Raw genomic sequence first — 26,903 nt, 5'->3', positions numbered from 1 at the left:
GAAGAGGAGGGCAAAGTCCATACCTACAAAAGGGATGCATTTTGGGGTGCTTCCTGGAAGTAAGAGAAGGAAGTGACATAGATACTGGACTATTTTTACTTCTAGGTTTTTTTCCTTTCGGGCGCCTTTTATCTCTAATGCACCAAGCATTTTAGAGGGAAAATCAGGAAAGGCTTCTGTCAAATGTCTCATGAGAGCGAAGTAAATCCTGTAGACAGGTTTTAAGAAAACACTAAGGGTCGTTTTATGGCTTCAGATTTGGAGTTGGATGGAGCCAGGCGTGACTGGGTGGCGGCTGTGCCCGCGTCTGTAGGGCGTTTCCACTGCCGGCTTCTCGTGAGCAGGGTCAGACGTGCTCGTGGAGGGAGCCACAGGACCGAGGGTCTTCCTGACATTTCAGGACTCTTTCTTTTGTTCCCTCTCTTTTGACCAAATTGCTGGTAAAGACGTAAAGCCTCCCTGGGACTTTCTTTGCCTTTTTGCTGCAGTGCCAGATTCAGCTGATTTTTTTTAAAGGAATCTTTTAAGGTGTGGGTAGCTTGCTTTAGATGCTATTGTCTTAACCTCAGAGGTTTACTGTTCCTAATTGTCAGGCATTTACAGGAAAGTCTTGGAATATGTTTCGTCTCTGTATCCAGGGTTAGGTTTCTGAAACAAAGCTTTGGCAGAAACATGAACATTAGACCCCGTGTCTTAGGATGCAAAGACCCTGCAACCAGGAGCTCACACACTGGAAGTGCTGATTCTGTAGACCAGTCTGCCTCCGCCTTTAAAATGACAGCCGGCTCCAGCCCTCAGCCTCACAGAGAAACCGTGTGGTTAAGTGTTGGTTGGAGTGGTTGCTCATCATTGACTCAAGGTTAGCAGAGTTTTAAAAAATACGTATTTTTATGAGCACTTTGACTTCCAAAACTGTGTCTAAAACCACACAACAGCTGAGTCTGCTCACAAAATCCATACACTTCCGGATGCCCTTTGTCCTGTCAGTTTTGTTCACTGACAGCTGTGTTCACGTGGAATAAGGAAGAGCAGGTAAACGGACTGGCTGCTCGTTATGCATCCCTCACAGTTTGTGGTTTTATGACAGATTCAGCCAATCAGAAGTAAGATACAGGGCATGTGTCTCACTCAGTAATCCCTGAAACAAGTAATTCCAACCAGAAATCAGTCCAGAGGGATTTCCAGCCCTCTGTAGAGGGAGAGCAGGGGGACCGGTGATGCTGACAGCTGAGAGAGCATGAGCTCCTGATGCTGAGTGGAGAGAGGCTCTGCTATGATTGCAGGTCACCTTTGATTGAGTTAGTTCACAAGCTGGTGCGAGACTGGTGTTTTAGTCATGCATTATGTGTAGCGTTTCTCTGTTGTTCTTGGATAGTCTTGTCCGAGATTTCTCTTTTTCATTAGTTTCTTCAAAAGATCAGCTTTTGGTTTCATTGCTCACCTCTGATGTTATATCTATTTTCTATTTCCTTGCTTTTTGCTTTTGTTTATAGTTTATTTCCTTCTATTTTCTTTAGCTTAGCTTTCTTCTAGCTTTTTGAGTTCAACTATTAGCTTATTTGCTTTTAATCTGCCTTGCTTTCTAATAAATTTAAACTTCAGGTTTCCTTCTAATGACTGTCTTCCCTTTCTCACACACGTTTAACCTGGAGAGCATGTGTTCACCTCTGTGTGTCATTTCCTATTTAGAAATGTATCATGCTGTTTCCAGGTTTTTTTTAAGCTTTCTTTGTTAATTTATAAATTTACCGTGATCAGAGAAATTGGTTTTTATAAGGTTGGTTCTTTATAATTTGTTGAAACCTTTTGTGGACTAATAGATAGTCGGTTTTTAAGTCGATCCTGTGCCTGAGGTGAGTGGTGGTTCACCATCTGTGGGTGCGTGATGCCTGGTTATGGTGAGTGTCGTCTCCAGGGCTCGGTTTCCTGCTTCGACTCTCACTGCCTCCTTCTCTCCGCGCCTCTTTCAGGAAGCTGATACAGATGAGAATCAGGGGACCCTGACATTTGAAGAGTTCTGTGTTTTTTACAAAATGATGTCGTTGAGACGGGACCTTTACCTGCTGCTCTTGAGCTACAGTGACAAGAAGGATCACCTGACAGTGGAAGAGCTGGCTCAGTTCCTCAAGGTGGAGCAGAAGGTATCAGACTATTGAGCGTTTCCTTAAAAATAGGCATGAGAGGCACACAGGCTTCCCTTGGGGTGGATGTGGGGACACTTTAAATTTAGGGGAGAGGGGTCAACATCACAATTCCACAGAAACCTGTCTGAGTTATTTAGAATGTGTTTACAGCAGCTTTTATGACGGAGTGATAAATTGAACACTTACACATTTTTTCCCTTTAAATATGTTGAGTATGGCTGTGCATATTTTTCCACAAAGAAATGAATGTGAACCGTGTGTTTCATTTTAGATATAATGGTAATGTTTTCTTTATAATAATAATATAGCTATTTTTAAACTATGACATAAGTTTTAACTAGCAAAATAGTAATTCATTGATAATTCTGATAGGAAATTGGCATTTGATCATGAGAAGGCTAAGTAAGTCGTGATTAGCAAAGGGAATCCCTAAATATATTTGAAATAAGACTTTCTTTATTTTGAGGAAGATTAGCCCTGAGCTAACACCTGCTGCCAATCCTCCTCTTTTTGCTGAGGAAGATAGGCCCTGAGCTAACATTTGTGCCCATCTTCCTCTATTTTGTGTGGGATGCTGCCACAGCATGGCTTGATAAGTGGTGCTAGGTCCACGCCTGGGATCCCATTCAGCGAACCCCAGGCCGCCAAAGTGGAACATGCGAACTTAACCGCTGTGCCACCGGGCTGGCCCCTGAAATAAGACTTTAATTTTAATACTACGTAGGCTGAATTGCGGTCAACAAGGCTGGTCTTGTCCTGCTGCTTTTTTTATATTGCCTTAAACTCTGTTCGTTTCTCACTAGAGTAGAAGCATAAATGAATGTTTGTTTTTTTTTCTAGCTTTATTGAGGTATACTTGACAAATAAAAATTGTATGTTTTAAGGTTTGCAGCGTGAGGTTCTAATATACATGCACATTGTGAAATGCTTACGATGGTCAAGCTAATTACCACCTCTCAGCTCGAACAGTTACAGTTTGTTTTCTGGGGTGAGAACTACTGAGATGGACTCTCAGCGGGTTTCGGCATATAATCCAGTATTACCCTTAGATCCCAGAACCTACTCATCCCACGTAACTGAACCTTCTGCCCTCTGACACGTGGTCATCCCTCCCCGTCCCTGCAGTGACCTTCTGCTCTCGCTTTTATGGTTTTCACTTTTTTAGGTTCCAGTGTAAGTGAGATGGTGCGGTTTTTGTCTTTCTGTGTCTGATTTCACTTAGTATGATTTCCTCTCAGTTTAGCCACGTGGTCGCCAATGGCAGGAACAATTGAATCAGTCATTCCCATGTAGTGGAACCTCTCTGAAAAGCCCTGACTTGTGGAGCCTGGAGAGCTTCTGGGTGTTGAGCACAGGGACGTGCTGGGAATGGTGTGCCCAAGAGCAGGGAGCTCCAGCCTCTGTGCCCTTCCCCGGGCATGTCCACGTGTTGTTCCTGAGTCTACTTCATAATAACTGGTAACTTACGTAAAGCCTTTTTCTGAGCTCGGTGAGTCGTTCTGGTGAATTATGGGAGCTGACAAAGACTCTCCTTGACTGGCCTCCAGGCAGGCTCTTCTGAGCCCTGTTTTGACTGGGCCCTGTTCTTGGGCCTCATCCTCAAGGGTCCAGTTGTATCAGGAATCCTGCTAAGTCTCTTTCACCAGAACCTGCTTCCTCAATCTCTGTTAAGCTTCCTCACCTTCCACCCTCCGCAGCTGGTGTCTGATCACTGGCCTGCCTTCAGCAAGAATCTTGTTAGACCAGTGTAGCCAGAACCCCTCACCTGATGTTTCCTCCACTGACCCCCACCCTGCACACTGCTATAGATCCCACTTGTCCATCCTGTGTTCAGAACTGGACCAGTTCTATACTGAGTTCTCTCTTCCCCTCTTGCAATAGTTACTAATTAAAATCTATTTTTACTGCTTTAACTACTGTCCAGTTCTTTTTTCCTTGACAGAATCCCCAGATTTGTAGTAGGCCAGGCAGAAATGAGGTAGCCTGGCACCCCATTTGTGGCTGACATCTGACATGGGGTGGTCTGTGGGACTGAGCCTTCCACCTGTGGGGTCTGAGCTGACTCTAGGTGGTCAGCGTCAGAGCAGAATTGAACTGTTGAACACCCAGTTAGTGTCACAGAACGTGAGATCTGGTTGGTGTCAGAAAAAAGACACTAGACCTGGAAATATTTGCTTTACCTCATTATCACAACCTGTACATTCTAGGAATAACAGATTGAGATTTTATGAATTTTGTAGTTGCTTTCTTGAGAGTTAAGCTAGATAGTGTAGTAAAATGTTTTGTCAAATTAGTTATTTTAGTTAGTTTGATAATTTGGCGAAGGCAGAGATTGTCCAGTAGCTGCACAGTCAGCTATTAGACAGCAGAGAATAGGAACAGGGTGACTGAGGAAACTTTTTGCCCAGAGAGATCCTTTCTACATTTCTGCTCTTCTGCCTATTTCTCCATTCTTGCCTGGAGAACTCTTCATGGCCTAGTGGAAAGAACACCAGATGAGGAGCCCGGAAGACCTACGTTCTTCACTGGGTGAGAATCTTCGTGGAGTGTTGGTTTCCTGGCTTGCAGCTTGCAGCAAGGGAGCGGATGCTGCCTTTCCTGTCTCACAGTGTCAGGTTGGAGACTGATTGCGGTGGTGCGTGTGAAAGCCTTTTGATGAGATATTCAGAAGCACAGCAATGTGAGAAATTAAAGTGTTTGAAGCTCTTGACTTCCAGTTCATCTGGGCTGGTGGAGGTAACCCGATCCATTTGGATGGCAGCCGCGGGTGTTGCTTGCTAAGGGCGCACGCTCTTCCCTCCTTTTGGTTACACTGACATTCAGCCAGTAAATTTTAGTTGGGAAAACAGAAGAAGCCAGTGTGCTGTGATGTCTGCTCCTGGCAGATGACTACCTGTACCCAGTTTAATTTCCTAGATCAGCTTGGAGCTACATGTGGCATAACTTGAAGAAGTTTAAAACAATCATGATACATCAAGAAGCATAAATTACGAAGGAACATATTCATGTCTTCAAACTTTGAGTTTACATGTGGTCCAGTTTATCAAACAGCATAAAATTAATATCAAGTACAAACTAGGAAAATATTTGCAACATACAAAGAGGGAAATACTGAATTTCCTTAAAAGGAAAATGCTCTTATAGACTATGGAGGAAAAAATGAATACCCAATAGAAAAATAGGCAAAACATTTGAAATACATAAAAAATTTCTTAAGTCAATAAATCTATTAAAAATGTTCACCCTTCATTAGTAATTTAAAACTATGAAATAAAACCAAGAGACCATTTTTAAACCATCAAATTAGTAAAGGTTAAAAAAAAGCTACTGCCAAACACGGTGTCCATCTCTTATATTTCTGGTGGAGTTGTGGAATGGTGCGATCTTTCTATAGAACAATTTTATTATTTGTCAAATTTTAGGTAACTTATAACACTTTGACCAATTCATTTTATTTCTAGTAATTCACCCTAAGGAAATAATGAAGCATGCACAGCAAAAAGAAGTTATGACACCGAGCCTGAAGTGAGTTCGCTCACCTGTTGCGCAGCAAGCCAATCTTTGACGCTGGGTGTGGTGGAAGAAAGTAGGAATTTTATTTTTGCACAGTGCTGAGCAAGGAGAGAGGGCAGCTAACGCTGAAATCCCAAACTCCTCGAAAAGCTAAAAGGAAGGGTTTTTATTTGGGGTTTTAGATAGGGGAGGGGGAGCATATGGCCTTGCTGGTCGGAGCTTTCCCACCAGCCTGTCTTTGGCCTTGAGACTACTTGCAGAGAGGAGGAAGCCTGTGATCTTGCTGGTCAGCAGCTTTCCCACCAGCCTGTATCTTTTTGTGAAGAGGAGATAATCCAGGTGGTTGTCCTTGACAGTATCTGTCTCCATGGAGGATAGTGGATTCTGGAGCCAGGAAGCCAGAGAGTAAGCAGGGAATGAGTGCTTTGATGTTAACCCCATATATGCTGGGTTTAATGTGGGGAAACTGATATCAGGGTCTGTATCAATAATGTTCTGAATTTCATCATTCTTTAAAATAGAGAAAAATTAGACATGATCTAAATATGCAGCAAGAGAGTCATTAGTCCAGAGTTTTGTGGATTTTCAGTTTTGAAACAAGATTTTCTCAATGGAACAAATCTGAGGCCGTTTGATGTTCCATGTGGCAGTGATTCGCTCGTCTCTGATGGCATGAGACGGGTGTAGACACCAGAGTCTTCAACTTCTAAGGATTTACTCAGTTGTGAAGTGAAATACCCTGCTGGCCACATCCACTCTCAAGGACACTCTGAAATCAGGTACTGGCCCACGGGTCAGATCTTCCTTTCAGAGAAGCTCTCTGAAAACTGAGTTTATGCCTCTGACATGTCCCGCTACTGTTTGATTAGTACTTTCATCCCTAGAACGTAGATGTCTAAGGGAAATTTGCGCTGTCCTTTACATCCATGAAGAAGTGCCAGTTAAGCGGGGAGCCAGTGGCCGCGGTGTCGCCTCCGCCGCTGCCTTGCGTCCCCTGATGAGGACCACCGACCTCACTCCTCTGCAGCTGCCAAGCACTAGGGCTGGTTGAGTTTTCTGTTATTTGCCCTGTGGTTGTGCAGACAGAGTCCCCCGTCTCTGCCAGAGAGCCGCTGGTTTCTCAGCCCCGGGCGAGGCACTCTGTGTTCAGTCCTTTTCAGAGCCCTGGGTCCGAGGGGTGGTCTGAGGTTGTCCCTGCCCCTTGACAGCCTTCCTAGCAAGTCCCCACCCACCTCGGATTCGTGTGCTCCCCCTGGCTCGAGGTGAGAGGAGGAGGCAGGAGCCTGGAAGCCCCAACAGTCTGGAAAGCCGCCTGCTGGCTGAGCCAAGGATGGGGGGAGAGCCGCTTGCAGTTTGCGTGGCGCCTCCACCGGGCGTGTGCAGGGGCGTCCATGCAGGGTGGTGGTCCGGGATGAGAGGGGGGCATCCACGCGGGGGGTCGGGGGCGGGGCGTGGCGGGTGCCTCCCACCCCGCCCGGACCTCATCGCGGGTGTGATCCTTGGCATCCGTCCCGCATCTCCCGGGGGCTTCGCCAGCACCATTTGCGTCTCCAGTCTCCTGCTGAAATGTCTCCCCAGTTCTTCTGATCCAACGAGGACGCCCCGGCCAGTACCTTCACTTCTCTCGCTGAGCCCAGCATGGTTTGGTGACAGTTGTGGCTCATTCTAATCTTCGCTCTCCTGTGAGAAATGATTATAAACTCTTTTTTGCTTGAAACTACCCCTTTCTGGTGCTAGTGCGCCTCTATCTTTTTTATGTTAGCATTTTCCTCATCATAAGGCATCACTTTAAGAGCCTTTCCTGAGCTTGTTTCATTTTTCTTAATTATTCACAATTAAGGCAGTTGAGAGACTGTTCAGAGTGATTACATCTTATAATAATGTTTCTCCCTTGAATATAGTTCCCAAATGACATTTCCTGTGAAATAGTCATATATCTAAATGCTTTGAAATTTGTGGTTTAACTTTGGGGTGAGCTGAGGTGGCCATTTTGGGGAGATAGTTATTGTGGTTGTCTTCCTCTGTTGAAAACCAAATGACCATTCATTTAGAGCTGTTTTCCCACTCCCTCCTGAAGTTACCCAGAAATACAGTAAAAAGACTTTTCCCTCTGTGTAAAACCACAAGGACAAAGAGAACAGGAGAGGAGGCAGCAATGACCAAGTCCTGAAACTTGTCTGACGTGAAGGAGCCTCGCAGGGCTGAGCCCGAGTCCGCAAGAAGCCGCCGAGGAGAACCCCATGCAGCTCAGAAATTGATCACACAATCCTCGCCGAAGCAGGGAAGGAGGAGGGTTCGGGACCGCGAGCATCCACGGGCTGGAGGGGGGACCGGGGCCCAGCAACTAGTGGAGCCTGGGTCCCGTCCCCGTAATGGAAGCGGTGGGCAGTTTGTAAAGGGGTCCCTACATGCGTATCCTTTTGCAATGTGGCTTTGCCTCGCCTCCCATCAAGAAGTGGGGTCTATTTTCCCGCCGGTTAGATCTGGGCTGGCCCTCTGACTTGGTTTGACTAACGGATGGTGGCAGGAATGATGTTCCTCTTGCCTGGTGGGAACTGTGAGACTGTCACCAGGAAGCCAGGCTGGTTGCTTTGAGGACGAGAGACCACACAGAGAAAGAGGCCCAGCTGCCCTGCCGCAGATGTGGGGGAGGCCAGAGGGAGCTCGGGCTGTGGCAGGTGACACAATGGCGGCAGGGACTGGAATAGCCCAGGTAGCAGCAGCATAAGTGTCCAGCCGGACCCAGGCCCACTAACCCTCCCGCATGGTCGTGTTCAAAGAAGTTGCTTTAAGCCTCTCAGTTTTAGGTGGTTTGTTTCACGGAAATAGGTAATGAATACAAGGATTTAGGGAACACCTCTGTTGGCAGGCGTCTTCCAACACTCAGTGCCCAGGTTTATCCCTCCATGTAGGAATTGGAAAGATTTCCTTGGGGGAATATGATAAGCTATAGCGGTTGAAAGGGGGTCCCAACTCCTAGGACCTGTGAAAGTGAATCTATTTGGAAATAGTATTTGCAGGTATCATTAAGGATGCTGAGATGAGATAGTCCTCAATTTAGGGAGGGCCCTAAATCCAGTGATGAGTATTCTTATGAGAGACAGCAAGAAGACACAGACAGAGAAGAAGAAGGCTGAGTGAAGACGGAGGCAGGGACTGTCCCCGTGGAACCCAGCCAAGGGGCACCCAGGGTGCCAGCAGCCCCCAAGCTGGGAGAGGGCCATGGAACAGATTCTCCCTCGGGGTCCCCAGAGGGAGCCCACCCCGCCCACACCCTGACGGGGACGTCTGGCCTCCAGGTCCGTGGAGAGGACATTTCTGTTGTTTCAAGCCACCAAGTTCCTGGTCATCTGTTACAGCAGCCACGGGGGTGTAGCACACTAACCCAAGGAAAGAACCCTGAAACATTGACGTCAGTCCTCGGACTAAGAAGACAGTCCAGCTGGAGAATTCTGCAGTGGAGCCCAGCAGTCGGTAAGCTCTGCCCAGGAATATGGAGCTTCCAACCAGTTTTTATTGCCTTGATTTTAAGTATGCTTTTAAATAGCCAGTTTTAAAAATGGATTTTGAGTAGCCAAGGCTTACTACATGTTTGAGGAAATTTCTACCACAAAAAAACAGAAACCAAGGCAAACAATTAGAATAAAGAAACTTGAAGGAAATAGAGGCAATACAGAGAGAAGAAAATTTTAAAAATTGACATTAATATCATGAGAGTGGTAAAAAAATGTAACCATGAAGCAAGAGCAGAGTGTTCTGAGAAGAGAAGTTCAGAGGAAGAAAGAGCAGAGAACTTAACTTGAAAGACGGCTTAGAAAGTACAGTTGAGCAAATTGTCCAGACAGTAGAACAAACAACAAAAAGATGGAAAATAGAAAAGATAAGGAAATTAGTAGATTATTGCAGAAGGTCCACTATCTGAATAATAGGAGTTGCAGAAAAAATAGGAAAAAATAGAAGGGAAGAAATTACCAAATAAATAATACACAAAGTGATGAGTGCGGAAAGATTGGGACCTGTAGGTTGGCAGGGAATGGAGGAAGATCCACAGAGACCAGGCGTGGTGAAGTGTTGCTGTGCCGAGGACGGAGGGAGGCCCTCAGAACTGGCAGAAAGACAGAGAAAGACTATCAAATTAATGACCAGAAACAGGTCCTGTGAAGAGGACTGAATTCAGAATGGTGTCAGACTTCTCAACAGCCATTCTGGAAGCCATGAGACACAGAGGCAACGATTTCTGACCTGGGATCTCCTTCTCGGCTCAACTGTCAACCAAATGTGTGTGTGGAATAAACACGCACAGGAGCACACACAAAACACAGGCAAGAAATAAAGAAGTGATTTACTTCTTGAGTGCTCTTTGGCAAGAGTGACAGAAGGAAGCCAGGACAGGAGTTGAATAAAGTTCTAGAACACTGCCAGCCTGGAATAAGGACCTTTACAGAGGAAAAAAAACGGAATTCATGGATTATCCATTGCCTTTGGTTTTGTGGAAAATCGTGCTGGGAGACTGTTAGAGTCATTGGGAAGAATTTGTGATAGGGACATTAAAAATTAACCAAAGGGACTGGAATTGCAGTATTTGACAAATTAGAAAAATCTCTGTGAAAAGAAACATAATCATACGACAGACTCAGTGTTCAGCATTTCCTTAGAATAATTTACACACTGAATAGTAATTTAATAAAAATTAAGATATAACCACATTGAGAAGATGGGTAGAGGGAGAAAGTTAGGTTTGTTGGCTCCAGAGAGCTAAATCTCTATATAATGTAATAAAAAATCTACAGGTAATGTTTAAAGTATACGAAAGAGAAAAATGGCATCAGTAACATAATAATTAGGAATAGAAAGACTCATTCCAAAAGAAACACATATCTAGAAATATTGACATTATTTCCTTTGGAGAGTGGTGCTGTGTATAGAAGGGGAGATCTGCGTCTTAGTTTTGACTTATTTAATTATGGATGTATTACTTTGATAAAATAAATTGGAAAGAGTTTAGTAATATTAAAATCTTCTGTAGTTTATGCTATGATTTTGTGTTGCATGTGCTTTGGGAATCACAGCTATAAGAAATACAATTATTTACTCCTGACTTTGTTTCAAAATTTTGTACTCCCTGGAAAAGCTTTGCTACAAAACTTATAAGAAGTTTGGGGATAAAAAGCTAGTGTCAGAATACAAATATTTTATAGATTCGTGACCTTGGTTTCTACAGTTAGTTCATCTGAAGTGGATCGAACTTTCACATGAGGGCCAGTGTCTTTCTCTTTGGGATGAGATTAAAGAACTAGAGTAAACAAGGAACAGAGAAGGGAGTCCCTTCTGGATTAGTCAAAGAGGTCAAATTATAATAACTGATTTGAAAGTTGCAAAAATTTCAAAAGTTAAGGTTTAGGAATTTCAGCTATACTGTAAAAGCAATGAGTTTTGAAAGTAAGCGTTTCAATTTTTCAGTGGAAATAAGGAAAAGCATCCAGACAACAGGTGTAATGTAAACAAAAAACCTTTGGACTTGAAGTTAGAAGGTCAGATGGGAACTGTGGATCTGCCTCTTACTGGTTTTATGACTCCAGCTGAGACAGTTAACCTTTCTCAGCATCAGTTTTCCAATCTATAACATGGGGATAAAAGTGGTAATTTACAAGCCTGTTGTAAGAACTATTTAGGATTATGTGTTTAAAAGCTCTTTATGAACTGCACAACATTGACTACATTATATAAGAGTCATTATTAAAATAAATCAAGTTTTCCCTAAGTTCTTTTGGCACCAGCTGCCTCGTAAAGAAAGCACAGTCCTCAGTGTTGGAGGAGCAGGCGGCAAACAGAACTTTCCAGTGAACTCCTTGGGAAACCGGGCCAGAGCCGGGAGAAGCTGCGTGCTTCCCCCCTGATCAACTGTGTCAGCGGGAAGCAGAGCAAGGAGGAAAGGACGGTGCCCAGCACTCACCTGTGCTGGACCTTGATTCCTGCAGTAAAACCCTCGTTAACCTTTTAAGTGAGGTCTAAAGAATTCAGTTGTGTGAAGTGTAGGATTTTGCTGTTGGGAGGTAAGGAAACGAGACCAGGGGTGGGGGCTGATTGACTCCTGCATTTCAATTCGCATTATTAGGAGGTTTTACTGTATTTCACCAAATTAATCCTTAGTACTTGAATTCTGGTAGGCAGTGGATTATTTCCCATTAATTCTTAAACAGTTCCCAGAAGACTATGAGCTTCCTAGGAAACCTACTAATACTTTCACAATTTGATGAATATCTTTCAAATATGATGCTTCTTGCTTACATGTTCCGCTTTGTATCTTGAATGAGTAACATGTTGTCTGCTCATCTGCACTTAGCTCCATCCCAGGATGACAGCTTTTTGTTGTTTGGCTTTTTAGATCTCATGGGCTCCTGGCAAACCACCGGAGTGCACGTCAAGGCCCCACATCTCTGAGCAAATAGCCTCATAAACCAGATGATTGCAGTGTAAACTCAGTCTCCTGTGGCTCATACAATTTTTATCAGTATGGTTCTTTTTATTTTGTGAGAAATTACTTATCTTTCAGAATGCATATGATAAATCTCTCTGGCTTATAGGAGACAAATTCACAAGCTGCTCGAAATCTGACAGGTTAGTCAAGTCCATGCAGGTGGTGTGGTTTCACTTACGGTATTTCCTGGTGGTGTCCGGTGATGTAGGCCTCTGAGTTGAGTGAGAACTATAAACCTTACTCAAAGGATGCATCAGCTATTATGCAGCTAGTCTGAAAAAAAGAAAAGCATTCTGTGCTCTTTCACACTGGCAAAAAATAGTCATGTAAAAGAGCTTCCCCCTGCAAATCTTTTAAATGTTATTAAATAGACTATTTAGGAGAATTAGATTTCACTAAAACATAAGTATTGAACCTAAGAGATAAAGGAATCTCTGAGAAATATCACTGAAATAGGAAATACTGGCTCACCAGTTCTCTCCTTCTATTGTTATTGGTTAGTGTATGTAAATATCATTGTTAGGTTGTAGGGCTGAATAGATTTTTAATGAAAATATCGCATTCTTTATGTTGCTATTTAAGTGAAGAAATTATTCCTGAAGAGTTTACTTTTCCTAGTGACACTAAGTCTGTAATGTTCATGGAGCAGCCTTGAGAGAGACTCAGTAATAACAGCGTACGTGGCTTTTTTATTCTTACAAATATTGATTCATTTAATGCTCACAGCTCCCTTACAAAGTAGACACAGAGAAGGTGAGAGACATACTCAGCATCACCTCGAACAAAAGGAGCTTGCTGATTTCTCTGTTGTGATTTTCCGCCTCACCTAGCTTTTGGTTTTTACTTTCTCATACTGACCTCTGTCTCCTGGAATCTGTGCTCGCCGTTCAGTGGAAGGATCTACTGATAGACACACACCTGGGGGACTTACCCAGAGCATTCTGTTTTGGTTGGGAATCATTTTCTTTCTGCATATATTTACGAGTAGCAAACTCCAGTATTTGTGTAGAAAACGTTAATTTTGCAGATAGTGAGTCGCTTATAGAGAGTGAATTTTTGGCAGTGGATTTGCACTGATTATTGATTTGATTTTGTTGATTTTATGGCTTCGTGGAGAATATTTGTCCAGCAGTGGTAGGGCTGTTTTCATGATTAAATCTGAAAGATGCATCAGAAAGTTGAGATCGTGACCATTTTCCAAAGAGAAAGTATCTATAACACTAGTGACCGCAAACACTGCTCATTTAACCACTTTGCACTGTGTCGAGAATGCTTAAAAAGTCAGTCTACCTTTTTAGCACAGAGGAAAATATTTCATGAAATAGCAAGTACTCTACTAATGTTCTGTTTCGTTTAGATGAATAATGTGACAACAGACTATTGTCTTGACATCATAAGGAAATTTGAAGTTTCAGAAGAAAATAAGGCGAAAAATGTTCTTGGCATAGAAGGTAAAGTAACCAGTATTCTTAATTTCTCATTTCTCAAGTCAGTCCACTGAGTTAAAGTCTAGCGAGGTTTGCAGGAAACGAAATCAGGAGATAGCTATGGAATTACGGATGATGCCAACGAGACCCACAACAGACACTTATTTTCCTGCAAAACAGATGCTGTGATACTGCTATTTCTCTTTTGCGATGACGATGTGCATTTTCCACTCCAAGCAAGTCAACTTGATGCCACTATGTATGATAAATACCCAGAAATATTTGGACTTTTCTCAAATGGCTAATTTTTGGAAATAGCCTCAAGCTGGTAATTTCATGAAGGGAAATTTGTTCCTAAAATCAGTAATCTATGAAACGAGTAACTTGCATGTAAATGTGTTTCTTTAAAAATGTTGGCAACAGACTTGATTTACCTGGTTGGTAGCGGTGGAGGGGTTGTTGGAACCACAAATGTCTTTAATATAATGAACTTATTTTATAGTTGAGGAAGGTGAGGCTCGAAGAAATAAGTGGTTTGCTCACAAATTTATATACTCAGAGTCTAGCTGCTAGGATTTCCCATAAATAATATGAATATAGCTGCATGTGTGTATAAGTTATGTGTATTTAAAATCTGTGGGAAAATAAACAGGTCCCAGCAGAACAGATCATCACCCATGGCCACAGGTCATCTTCCCGACTTGACTGTGGCCTCCAGTCCCCTGGACAGGGTCAGCGTGGACAAGGGATATAAATAACACATATCATTTAAAACCATTTTAAAAACAACCAGAGAAGATACAATAATTTGGACCTTTTCTTTAATAAGAAATGAATCTTTTCCTTGCTGGGACCTTAAGAGATGGAATTAAACATGATTTCTAAGTTCTAGCCGTAAAGGTGGGCGTGAAGAAACCCTGCAGAGTCTCAGAGGGTGTTTACAGATAACGTTTTAGACACAATTTTTGAAGCCTTGAAACGATTTGCCCTAATAATTGTCCCACTTAGGTCCTTGTGGGGCTTTCCCGTATTTGTGTGCATACGAGTGAGTGCCTCTTCTACCCAGGCACTATGTTTTGAAAAACTGGTAGGGTTTCTGCAGTCTTTAAGCACTGTTTCACAGCCATCAAATGTGCTGGCTATTAACAGCATCTTCCCAAACCAATTTCATAGTCAGACAATCAAACCCTGAATTTGGCCGTGCGTGCCCTTTGACCTGCTGCCTGACATGGCGCTGGCCGGGCTGTTTTTCAGGCCAGTGTGATAACCAGTAGGTTGCCGGCTGATGGGATCAGTGTTCCACTTAGAGTAAACATGGCTGGCACCACATCATTGGGCCACACTGCATAGTCACAGCCTGATCCAGTGGCTGCTGGGGAGCTGGGCAGCAAGCCCCCCTCACCCGCTCAGTCAAAATTGAAAAGCCTGTGTTTCTGTGGGTTATGTTTAAACTGCTACTCCCCAAAGTGGCGTTTCAGTTTTTGACACTGTTTGGCCTGAAGCCAACCTCACATTGCCCAGTGTCCCTGCAGAGGCGCCCTGTGGGTGGACGAGACCCTCCCTCGGAGCCTCTGACCTCTCCTGCCCCTGTCAGGCACTGCATAACTGTCTCTGAAGCTACAGCACCTGCTCTCTCTCCCGAAGGCTTCACCAGCTTCATGCGCAGCCCGGCCTGTGATGTGTTCAACCCGCTGCACCACGAGGTCTTCCAGGACATGGAGCAGCCACTGTGCAACTACTACATCGCCTCCTCCCATAACACCTACCTGACCGGGGACCAGCTGCTGTCGCAGTCCCGGGCGGACATGTATGCACGCGTGCTGCAGGAGGGCTGCCGCTGCGTGGAAGGTAGGGCTGGGCTGTGGGGCGTCCAGTGCGAATAACACAGACTGGGAAATGGGTTCACTAGTCAGACCTGTGTCTGCTCCTGTAAGGCCGCTCTTGGCTCATAATGCTCTCTGGGGCCCCTTAACCTTGATTAGGAGGGAGAGAGAGAGGTTCTACAGTGGTGAAGTGCGCCTGAAAAATGAGGATAAAAATGAACCTTTTCTTAGAAAGATTTTTTTTTCTTTATGAAAATTTTTTATTACCAAACTTAGAATTTGGAAATTTTCCCTTTTGAGTTTTCAATTTTCAGAAGTATATATGTGTTTTTTATTTTATTTTATTATATTGGGGTCATGATAGTTTATAACATTATGAAATTTCAGTTGTACATTATTATTTGTCACCATATAAATCTGCCCCTTTACCCTTTATGCCCATGCCTTTCCCCTCTGGTCACCACTAATCTATTCTCTTTGTCTATGTGTTTATCTTCCACATATAAGTGGAATCATATGATGTTTGTCTTTTTCTATCTGGCTTATTTCACTTAACGTAATACTCTCAAGGTACATCTATATTGTTGGAAATGGGATAATTTTGTCTTTTTTTCTGACTGAGTAGTATTCCATTGTATATATATACTACATCTTCTTTATCCATTCATCAGTCAGTGGGTACTTGAGTTGCTTCCACGTCTTGGCTATTGTGAATAATGCTGCAATGAACACAGGGGTGCATAAGTCTCATTAAATGTTGATTTCAAGTTCTTTGGATGAATACCCAGTAGCGGGATAGTTGGGTTGTATGATATTTGTATTTTTAATTTTTTGAGCACTCTCCATACTGTTTTCCATAGTGGCTGTACCAGTGTGCATTCCCAGCAGCAGTGTATGAGGGTTCCGTTTTCTCCACATCCTCTCGAACATTTGTTGTTTTTTTATCTTGGTGACTATAGCCATTCTAACAGGTGTAAGGTGATATCTTAGTGTAGTTTTGATTTGAATTTCCCTGATGATTAGTGATGTTGAACATCATTTCATGTGTCTGTTGGTCATCTGTATATCTTCTTTGGAAAAATGTCAGTTCATATCCTCTGCCCATTTTTTTGGTTGGGTTGTTTGCTTTTTTATTGTTCAGTTGTATGAGTTCTTTATATATTTTTGAGATCAACCCCTTGTCAGTTATGATTTGCAAATATTTTCTCCCAGTTGGTGGGGTGTCTTTTCGTTTTGTTGATGTTTTCCTTTGCCTTGCAGAAGCTTTTTAGTCTGATGAAGTCCCTTTTGTTTATTTTTTCTTTTGTTTCCCTTGCCTGAGGAGACATGGTGTCCAAAAAGATGCTGCTAAGACTGATGTCAAAGAGTGTACTGCCTGTATTTTCTTCTAGAAGTGTTATGGTTTAACATATTACCTTCAAGTCATTAATCCATTTTGAGACAATTTCTGTGTATGGTGAAAGATAATGGTATACCTTCATTCTTTTACATGTGGCTGTCTGGTTTTCTCAACACCATTTATTGAAGAGACTTTCCTTTCTCCATTGTATGTTCTTGGCTCCTTTGTCAAAGATCAGCTGTCCGTAGATGTGTGGTTTTATTTCTGGGCTTTCAATTCTGTGCCATTGATCTGTGTGTCTGTTTTTGTACCAGTACCGGCTGATTACTACAGCTTTGTAGTATAATTTGAAGTTAGAGATTGTGATGCCTCCAGTTTTGTTCTTTTTTCTCAGGATTGCTTTGGCTGTTCAGGGTCTTTTGTTGCCCCACATGAAGTTTGGGATTCTTTGTTCTGTTTCTGTGAAGAATGTCACTGGGATTCTGATTGGGATTGCCTTGAGTCTGTAGATTGCTTTAGGTAGTATGGACATTTTAGCTATGTTTATTCTTCTGATCCATGTGCATGGAATATCTTTCCATTTATTTATGTCATCATCGATTTCTTTCAATAATGTCTTATAGTTTTTATAAGTCTTTCACTTCCTTGGTTAAACTTATTCCTAGATATTTTATTCTTTTTGTTGCGATTGTAAATGAGATTGTGTTCTTGAGTTCTCTTTCTGTTAGTTCCTTATTAGAGTATAGAAATGTCCCTGATTTTTCTAAGTTGATTTTTTACCCTGCAACCTTGCTGTGGTAGTTGATTATTTCTAATAGTTTTATGATGGATTCTTTAGTATTTTCTATATGTAGTATCATGTCACCTGCAAACAGCGAGAGTTTCACTTCTTCATTGCCTATTTGGATTCCCTTTATTTCTTTTCCTTGCCTAATTGTTCTGGCCAAAACCTCTAGTACTATATTGAATAGGAGTGGTAAGAGTCTGCACCCTTGTCTTGTTCCTCTTCTCAGAGGGATGGCTTTCAGTTTTTCCCCACTGAATGTGATGTTGGCTGTGGGTTTGTCATTTTTGGCCTTTATTATGTTCAAGTGCTTTCCTTTTATACCCATTTTACTCAGAGTTTTTATCATAAATGGCTGTTGGATCTTGTCAAATGCTTTCTCTGCATCTATTGAGATGATCAGGATGTTTTTATTCCTCATTTTGTTAATGTGGTGTGTCACATTGATTGATTTGTGGATGTTGAACCATCCCTACGTCCCTGGTATAAATTCCACTGGATCATGATGTGTGATCTTTTAAATGTGTTGCCATATTTGGTTTACCAATATTTTGTTTAGCATTTTTGCATCTATGTTCATCAGTGATACTGGCCTTTAATTTTCCTTCTTTGTGTTGTCTTTGTCTGGCTTTGGGATCAGAGTGATGTTGGCCTCATAGAATGAGTTAGGAAGTGTTCTCCAATATTTTGGAATAGTTTGAGAAGGATAGGTGTTAAATCTTCGTTGAATGTTTGTTAGAATTCTCCAGAGAAGCCATCTGGTCCTAGACTTTTATTTTTTGGGAGGTGTTTGATTACTGTTTCAATCTCTTGTGATTGGTCTATTCAGATTCTCTATTTCTTCTTGACTCAGTTTTGGAAGCTTGTGTGAGCCTAAGAATTTATGCATTTCTTTTAGATTGTCCAATTTGTTAGCATATGGTTTTTCATAGTATTCTCTTATGATCACTTGTATTTCTGTGGTATCTGTTGTAAGTTCTCCTCTTTCATTTCTAATTTTATGCATTTGAGCCTTCTCTCTTTTTTTCTTAGTCTGGCTAAGGGTTTGTCAATTTTGTTTATCATCTCCAAGAACCAGCTCTTTGTTTCATTGGTCCTTTCTACTGGTTTTTTTTGGTTTCAATTTCATTTATTTCTGCTGTAATTTTTATTATTTCCCTCTTTCTGCTGACTTTGAGCTTTGTTTGTTCTTTTCCTAGTTCTGTTAAATGTAGTTTAAGATTACTTATTTGAGATTTTTGTTTGTTAAGGTGGTATTGCTATGAATTTCCCTCTTAAGACTGCTTTTGCTGTGCCCCATATGAGTTGGTATGGTGTCTTTTCATTCTGATTTGTCTCCAGATATTTTTTGATTTCTCCTTTAATTTCTTCTATGATCCGTTTGTTGTTCAGTGGCATGTTGTTTAGTATCCACATATTTGTCTCTTCCCCAGCTTTTTTCTTGTAGTTGATTTCTAGTTGCATAGCATTATGGTCAGAAAATGTGCATGATGTGATTTCAATCTTCTTACATTTATTGAGGCTTGCCTTGTTTCCCAACATATGATCTATCTTTGAGAATGTTCCATGTGCACTTGAGAAGAATGTGTATTGTGACTGTTTTTGGATGGAGTGTTCTATGTATATCTATTAAGTCCATCTGGTCTAATTTTTCATTTAAATCCACTGTTTCCTTGTTGACTTTCTGTCTGGATGATCTAGCCATTGATGTAAGTGGGGCATTAAGATCCCCTACTGTTATTGTGTTGTTGTTGTTAATATCTCCTTTTAGGTTTGTTAACAGTTGCTTTAAGTACTTTGGTGCTCCTATGTTGGGTGCATAGATATTGTTATGTCTTCTTGGTGGAATGTCCCTTTTATCATTATATACTGCTCTTTTTTGTCTCTCCTTGCTTGTCTCTTATCTTGAAGTCTACTTTGTCTGGTATAAGTATGGCAACACTTGCTTTCTTTTGTTTGCCATTAGCTTGGAGTATTGTCTTCCATCTCTTCACTCTGAGCCTGTGTTTGTCCTTAGAGCTGAGGTGTGTTTCCTGGAGGAAGCGTAGTGTTGAGTCTTGTTTTTAATGCATCCAGCTACTCTGTGTCTTTTTATTGGAGAATTCAATCCATTTACATTTAGAGTGATTATTGATTTATGAGGGCTTAAAGCTGCCATTTATCGCTCGTTTTCTGGTTGTTCTGTATTTCCATTGTTTCTCATCCTGTGTATTTCAGACTACCAATTCAGTTTGGTTCCTCTCTATGATGGTTTCCTCTTTATTTGTCATTTGTGTCTCTGTTCTGAATATTTGTTTAGTGGTTACTGTGAGGTTTGTATAAAAGATCTCATAAGTGAGATAGTCCATTTTATGATAGCCTCTTATTTCCTTAGTCTAAGGTTCCATCCCTTTCCTCTTACCCTTCTGAGTTATTGTTGTCACAACTTATTCCATCTTGTGTTGTGAGTTTGTGGTTAAAATGACACGATTATATTTATTTTTGATGTTTTCCTTCCCTTTATCTTTAATGTTGTAATTAAGTCTTTACTAACCTGTTCTGATAGAGAGCTGAAATTTTCTCATTTTGTCTGGCTATTTATCTCCTTGCTCATGAATCCTTTCTCTTTTTTTTTTTTTCAGGTATGAGGGACTTCTTGATCATTTCTTTTGCGGGGGGGAGTCTTGTTGCAATGAGCTCCCTCAGCGTTTGTTTATCTGGGAAAGCTTTTATTTTCCATCCTATCTAACAGATAGTTTCTCTGGATAGAGTATTCTTGACTGAAAGTTTTTGTCTTTCAGTATTTTGAATATGTAATTCCACTTTCTCCTAGCCTGTAAGGTTTCTGCTGAGAAACCTGCTGAAAGCCTGATAGAGGTTCCTTTGTAGGGCTGTAATATTTTTTTCTTTGTCATTGACTTTTGTCAGTTTTACTATTATTTGATTCAGAGAAAGTCTTTTTACATTGATATAATTAGGAGTTCTATTACCTTCTTTTACTTGTAATTCCAGCCCCATCCCCAGGTTTGGGAAGTTCTCAGCTGTTATTTCTTTGAACAAGCTCTCTGCTCTCTTCTTCCTCTCTTCTCTCTCTTGAATACCTATATTCCTTATGTTGCATTTCCTAATTGAGTCAGATAATTCTTAGGGAATTTCATTTCCTTTTTGTCTTAGTTGTCTCTCCTCCTCTATCTGAAGCATTTCTATATTTCTGTCCTCCAGACTGCTAATTCTGTCCTCCATAATATCAGCCCTGTTTTAATGACTCCAGATTTTTTCTTCATCTCATTCATTGTGTTTTTCATCTCCAACATTTCTGATTGGTTTTTCTTTATAGTTTCAATCTCTTTTGTGAAAAATTCCCTTTGTTCATTAATTTTGTTCCTGATTTCATTAAACTATCTGTATTTTTTGTAACTTGTTGAGTTTTTTTATGATGGCTATTTTGAATTCTCTGTCATTTAGATTGTAAATTTCTGTGCCTTTAGGACTGATTTCTGGGTGCTTGTCATTTTCCTTCTGGTCTGGAGTATTAATATATTTCTTCATGCTATTTGATGGTGTGGATTTGTATTTTTGCATAGTTTTGGTATCTGGTTGCAGATTCCGCCTGCCGCCACTCCTTCCACTGCCTCCCAGGGGTCCAGCACCTCTACCTTCAGATATGTGGCTGTGTGGGTCTCTCCTAAGTCTTTTGTATTGTATGAGTGTCCTCTGTTGGTTTATGAATGTCCTTTTTCTTTCATATTAGGGGGCAGAGTCTAAGGGACGAGCTCACTCTGCCATGATGCTGATATCACTTCCCTGGTAGTTTTACAGGTGAATTCTTTTAAACTTTCAAGGAGGAATTAATATGAAGTCTCTCCTCCCTTTTACTCTTGCTCTTTTTTGTTCATTTTCTTCTTTCCTTTTTTAATGAAGGGCACACATCAACAGCCAGATAGAGAGATGCATAGGGTCAGGTCCTGAACAAAGGAGCTTCTCTCCTAGTGGAGCTTGGGACCTGGCACAGTGGCACGTGGAAGCGCTCTGGTTTCCCAGCCTGGAAGCTTCAGAAAGATAATTTTTGATTAAACAAATGGCAAAAATGGTTTAGGATAACTTTGTTTTCAAGGTGCTTCATGGTCTTTCAATCAGCTGACATTTATTAAATTTGTGTGGGCCCCTGGGTGTGAGGACACAGATGTAAGACATGGTTTCTGCTGCAAGTAGAATGGGTGGACAGTAGAAACTGTAGGATGGTGAGAATTACAGCAGCTGATTCACATGCAGGGTGGAGAAGTGGTGATATGGAGGGTGAAGCGTGAGGCAAAATGTGGTGAGAAATCTGGCAGCCTACAGAGGTCAACTGGGGTCAGTCGTAAAGGGTGTTCATGCTGGGGTGAAGAGTTTCAGCTTTAGCTTTTGGTAACAAGGGTGCAGTGAGTCATTTTAATACGTCAGTGATATGATTGGGCTCACGGTTGAGAAAGATGGACGGGCAGCAAGGGAGGAGCAGTGGGCTGTGAGGCTGAAGCGAGGAAGATGGTGGTCAGGCCGCTGCAGTGCTTCACAGCAAGGATGGGAAATGCCTGGACTGAGTGAGGAAGGTGGTGATTGTACGGACATTAAAGGAGTAAACTTGGTGAGACCTGGGGAGGCAAGTAAATGATGTGAGGAGGGAAGGGTTGGAACAAGTGACAATGCCACTGCACACGACAGGGGATCCCAGAGCAGTAATGAGTTCAGTTTCCCATCGGTTGAGTTTATGTGACTTTGAAACTTTAATGTGGACATTTTAATCCATCAGTTGGACAACAATATCTGAACTCAGTGGGAACATCCAGGCAAGGTAGAGATTCCATAATTCTGAGTTTTCTATGTGGTAGTTAAAATTGTGAAAGTGTGCAAGATCCCTTAGAGAGAGGGGTGGAAAAGAGAACAAGACCTGAGACTTGAGTGAGCCAACATTTAGAAGTCAGAAGGACAGGGGAGCCAATGAAGTCAAGGAGCACAAAGTAGCTGCTGGACCCAAGGGATGAAATGGTTGAAAATGTCCCAAGCAGCAGAAAAGTCAGGTCAGGTGGACATGGAGCCTCCAGTCAGGGTGCACCTGACTGCTGGGTGGGTGTGGTGGCCTTCGCCCTACAGCTGTGGTGGCGCGTTGGTGGGAGGTGAGGGTAACTGATCTGTGGGTCAGTCACTCGGCATTTTTCTGCATTAGGTGAAGATTTGTTGGTACAGGTTGGGGAGGTTTTGAGGGGGAAATGAGGATACAGGTTTGTCGGATGGGATAAGGGGGAAGAGATTTTGAAAGGTTTCCTGCCTGGTAGCCTCTCTCCTCTCAGGATGGTGGGAGACAGCATCCTCCACTATGTGCGGGGGATGGGGGGTTGGCTTGCAGGCTTAAGAAGACCAGCCAACAGTGGGAAAGGAGTTGACAAGATAAATTGGGGATGGCCTAGCTAATTTCAAAAACAGTCTTTAAAAATATCATCTTTTTCTTGTGCAAAATCTGCATGCTGAGACTCCTGCCACCATTCCCAACAGGTTGGCTACAGGAGCAGAGAGGAGAGATTATAGGATGATCCAGCCTCTGGATTTGTTGGTCGTATAAAGCACCCTCACCGTGTTGGCGAGAGCTCTTTGAAGTAGCTGATGGTAGCTCTGTGGGTCTAGGGAAGGAGATGAGTGAATGAGGGAGCACAAAATGAGGTTGCGAGACTAACAGACTCAAAGAAATAGAAATGTGGAGGAAGTTGTCATCGCACATACAACAGACAAGAACAGATGGTTATTATTACAGGTGGGAAAGGGATACAGTTGATGACCATCTCCAGGGCATGTCGTGGCAGGCATGACTGAAGTAGAGAGAAGCTGGCGTTGAGGATGTTCAGGCTGAGATGGAGCAGATTCCCACATGGACTTTTCACCCGCAGAGGAGGCTGATAGGAGACTGAAAACTATAAACCAGACCCTTAAGTCCTAAGAGAAAGCCATAGAAAGACAATTGGAAGATGCCAGAAAGGTGGAGTTGGATAAAGTGAGGTTCAAAAGTGGGGGGGGTTTTTAGGAGTGTAGGAGAACAATTGCAACAAAGGCCTGGGGGAGGCCTCCTGGTTCTGTGATTTATACAGTAAGCGTCTGTGGAGAAAGGACCTGGTGACCCTCAGGGTGAGCTGGTTGTTAACAGGGTGGGGAGGTTGAGGGAGAATTGCACAGCCTGGTGATAAAAGAGAGTTTGTTGGAACGGAGAGTCCGTGGGCACAGGGCAGTTGCTTTGTGGGGCTCCCAGGAGTGGACTGGTGGAACAGTATAGAGAACGAACACAGCAGTGGGTGGCAGGATGCGACTGGAATCTGAGTGGGCCTTTCTTTGTCAGTTTGAAGAATTTTCTGCTACAAAAGTAGCAGATGTAACCTTGTAATAATAGTAGTGGTAAAGTGGTAGTAGTGTTATAAAGATAAATTGACATTTTAAAAAGTCGGGCGCTGGTGACTATCTGCACACAGGTCCGTTACGACCACCCCACAGTCGGCTCTCTGGAAACCTCTGCTGGGAGACATGGAAGTGTAGACATAAGGGGACGCCTGCTGACAGTGGTGACTGACCATGGAGCAGCATAGGCAACTGAGTGATAAGATGCTTATAAAGGTTAACACGAAGAGGAACTTTTTGAGCAACAAAGGTGCCAGTCAGCCCTCTGCTGGCTCAGCACCCACCGTGTTTTCTTGTCTGACATTGTGGAGGCCCTGGCACACACCTTCCTCGAGCCGTAGGATGGTCACCATCATTTTAAATGGTGCCGCTTTCTGGGGCCAATTGTGGAAATGACTTGGCGACTCTGGGAAGCGAGTCGGTTCCCGCAGTTTTGCGTTTCGTCACCTGTGTCCTGTATTCTGTTTCTCTTGCTTTTCAGGTCCCTCAGGTGCCCAGTCTTCTCTGGTTTCTCTGTCCAAAATCTGTGTCCCACCCAAGCTTAGCCTGTTCCCATGATCAGTTGCTCATACTAATCTTCCAGCCTTGTTTGGGATGTTAAGAAGGAGAGTTATCTGATTAAGACAATTTATAGTCAGACACGAATGGTTTTCAGTCTTAGCGTTTTCAAAGGTCTTTTAATTTTAAAACGATAGCTTTCAGAAATAGTGTGCAGGAGATGGTACGAGCTCCAGCCTTCCCTTGTGTCTTCTTTCTTCCTGTCTGCTGGTCGCCAGAGTAGTAGGAAGAAGCAACTTTTCCCTCCTTGTCGAAAGCTGCCTGGTGCCTCATAGTCACGTCGGCCGAGAACACGCACAGCCATGGTGTAATTCTAAAGGTCGTGCCTCGAGGGTCTCCCTCGGCAGCTTCATCAGCAAGTCCCTCCTCTCCTATTTGGTTTGAGGTTCTTACTACTGGAGTAATCTATGACTGGACAGTGAAAGTCAAGCTACCATTTCTGGAAGGTTTTTTGAGGAGAGGAATTGTATTTTTCTGGGAGAATTGGTCAGCTTTGTACTTCATCTGTTTCTTGTTGGAAATTGTGGTTGTTTCTTGGCTTTGAATGAACTGTGGGAGGGAGAAGGGAGCCATCCCAGCTCTGCAGCCCTTTTGTGGGCTGGTTCTGACTAATACACTTCCACACATTCTCATTTAATTCCTACAACACTGAGGGAGTTGGAGTAACTTCCTTAAGAAGACACCCCACCTTGCAGGGATAAGTGGCTCAAGGTCCCACTGCTAGGGAGCTGGGATTTGAACCCCGGTCGTCTGACTCCCCCACTCCACTGTTCTCCAGGAACCCTGCCTGCTTTTTGGAGCAGCGAGTGCTGACAGACGTGACCAGCCCTGGGGAGCAGTGAGGGCCAGCAGGTCATGGGAGGAAGGCCTGAGAAGCAAGGTGCACACACTAGGGGAGGCTGGCTTCAGAAGAGGACTTTGCCTGTCTGGTGACAGGCCTGGCGTCTGAAGATTCAGATGTTCCTGAAGAGTTAGAATCTGCTGCCATGATCCTCTCTGCTCTCTTAACAATTCCTGTCGTCCTGTGATGTGAAGATCTTAGTTCCCATTTGAAGCTTGGACCTGGAGACACGGATGTATATACACCCAGAGGTGCTTTATCTACCTTGGGCCCAGATGAAGTTGTTTTTGTTCTTAAACAGCTGCAGCTGGCATTTGACTAGTCTGGTTTATAGAATGTAGCAGGTCATGGATTGAAAATTTCAGGTCCTGCAAATATTTTCCTGGAGAACTGTTTGCTGAATACGACATTAGAGATGGAGAGTCGTCATTCTGGACAGTTTCTTCGTGGCATTGTGACCTGAAGAAGGTCTCCACTCTCAGCCTTCTATTTTGATGATGATGTGTGCTCCATCTCCTTTAGTTCAGCTGCTGTCATGTCCTTGGTCGGATGGATGTGCAGTCATGGGGAAGACTAACAGGTCTTTTTTGGTGAAGTAGGCTTGTCAGCAAATCAAATTGATAACATTTGACGTGGGCTTTCATTCTCTTGATTTTCAGCCTGAGTTGCGTAATAAATATGGATGTTCTGTCCAGGGGATTTCCACTCATTATGGGGATGATGTTGCATTGTTGGTTGTGATCGGTTTACAGCCTTCCCTCTTATCTCTGGGCGTGCTATCAGGTGGAATGTTTCTAAATTCCAGCATGAAAAGCTGTCACGTTAGCTGCTCAGCCTTCAGAGCCGACAATGCTTTGTCAGAGTGCTTTGGGACCTCTACTGTGTGATCAAATGCCGGACCCCGGCTGTCTTGTGGCCAGGGGAATTGGGTAGAGGATTTCTACCTTGCCAACATCCCATTACAGTAATAGCTCTTACAGGAAACTTCAGTGCCCTTTGAATTTGGCTCTGAACGCCACAGGTTAGGATGCCACACCATCGGGAGGGTTGTCATTCTCATTAACAGACAGGTGTGCAGTCAGAACTAAAAAGCAAATGCAGGGAGAACCATCCTTGACCAAGATATTCCGCCTGTGTTAACAAATATTAGCGAAAGGACACCTTCTTTCATGACCCATGTAGTTTTATGAGCAATTTTTATATGTCCATAATAATCAAGTCAGCATCGCATTACTTGTCTACTTTGTATTCTTTTGCAAAGATATTAGTTCATTTATGAGGAGCCCTGTTAGGCCCTTTCTTCTACACGATGGGACATCAGGATATAAATTGTTGAAGTTATTTATTTTGAAACATTTCTTCATCCTTTCCACACCTGTATCCAAAGGCAAATTATAGAATGTCAACTACACGTTAAAGGATGGATGGAGCTTCTCTTCCGAGAGGATGTCTGTGAACATTGGACCTCATTTGTAGGCCCAAAGGAACAGTGTAACGCTTGTAGTATAGTATATAGTATACAGTGTAACACTGTATGATGGTATAGGATGTGTACTGTGTAGTATAGTGCATAGTATACAGTGTAACACTGTATGATGGT

The 26,903-nt window shown here is 42.8% G+C and overlaps 1 protein-coding gene across 21 annotated transcripts in view; it reads left to right on the top strand.

Annotated features, from left to right (window-relative positions):
- The window catches only part of PLCH1 (phospholipase C eta 1), a 210,713-nt gene that overhangs the window by 124,191 nt on the left and 59,619 nt on the right, over positions 1–26,903 (top strand). For 17 of the 21 annotated variants that reach the window (XM_046647157.1, XM_046647149.1, XM_046647044.1 and 14 more), the window contains 3 exons: positions 1,971–2,141; positions 13,493–13,586; positions 15,207–15,410. In XM_046647157.1, the coding sequence (XP_046503113.1) occupies positions 1,971–2,141; positions 13,493–13,586; positions 15,207–15,410 (469 nt within the window). Of the gene's footprint in view, positions 1–1,970; positions 2,142–3,449; positions 3,603–4,080; positions 4,674–4,830; positions 4,881–5,605; positions 5,670–12,042; positions 12,169–13,492; positions 13,587–13,795; positions 13,891–15,206; positions 15,411–26,903 lie in introns of those variants that run through there. The other 4 variants (XM_046647166.1, XM_046647174.1, XM_046647183.1 and 1 more) reach the window with 4 other exon arrangements.

This window comes from Equus quagga, chromosome 1 (genome assembly GCF_021613505.1).
Source record: "Equus quagga isolate Etosha38 chromosome 1, UCLA_HA_Equagga_1.0, whole genome shotgun sequence".
In the NCBI taxonomy this organism is placed as follows: Eukaryota; Metazoa; Chordata; class Mammalia; order Perissodactyla; family Equidae; genus Equus; species Equus quagga.
This window is presented reverse-complemented; position numbering and strand designations above follow the sequence as displayed.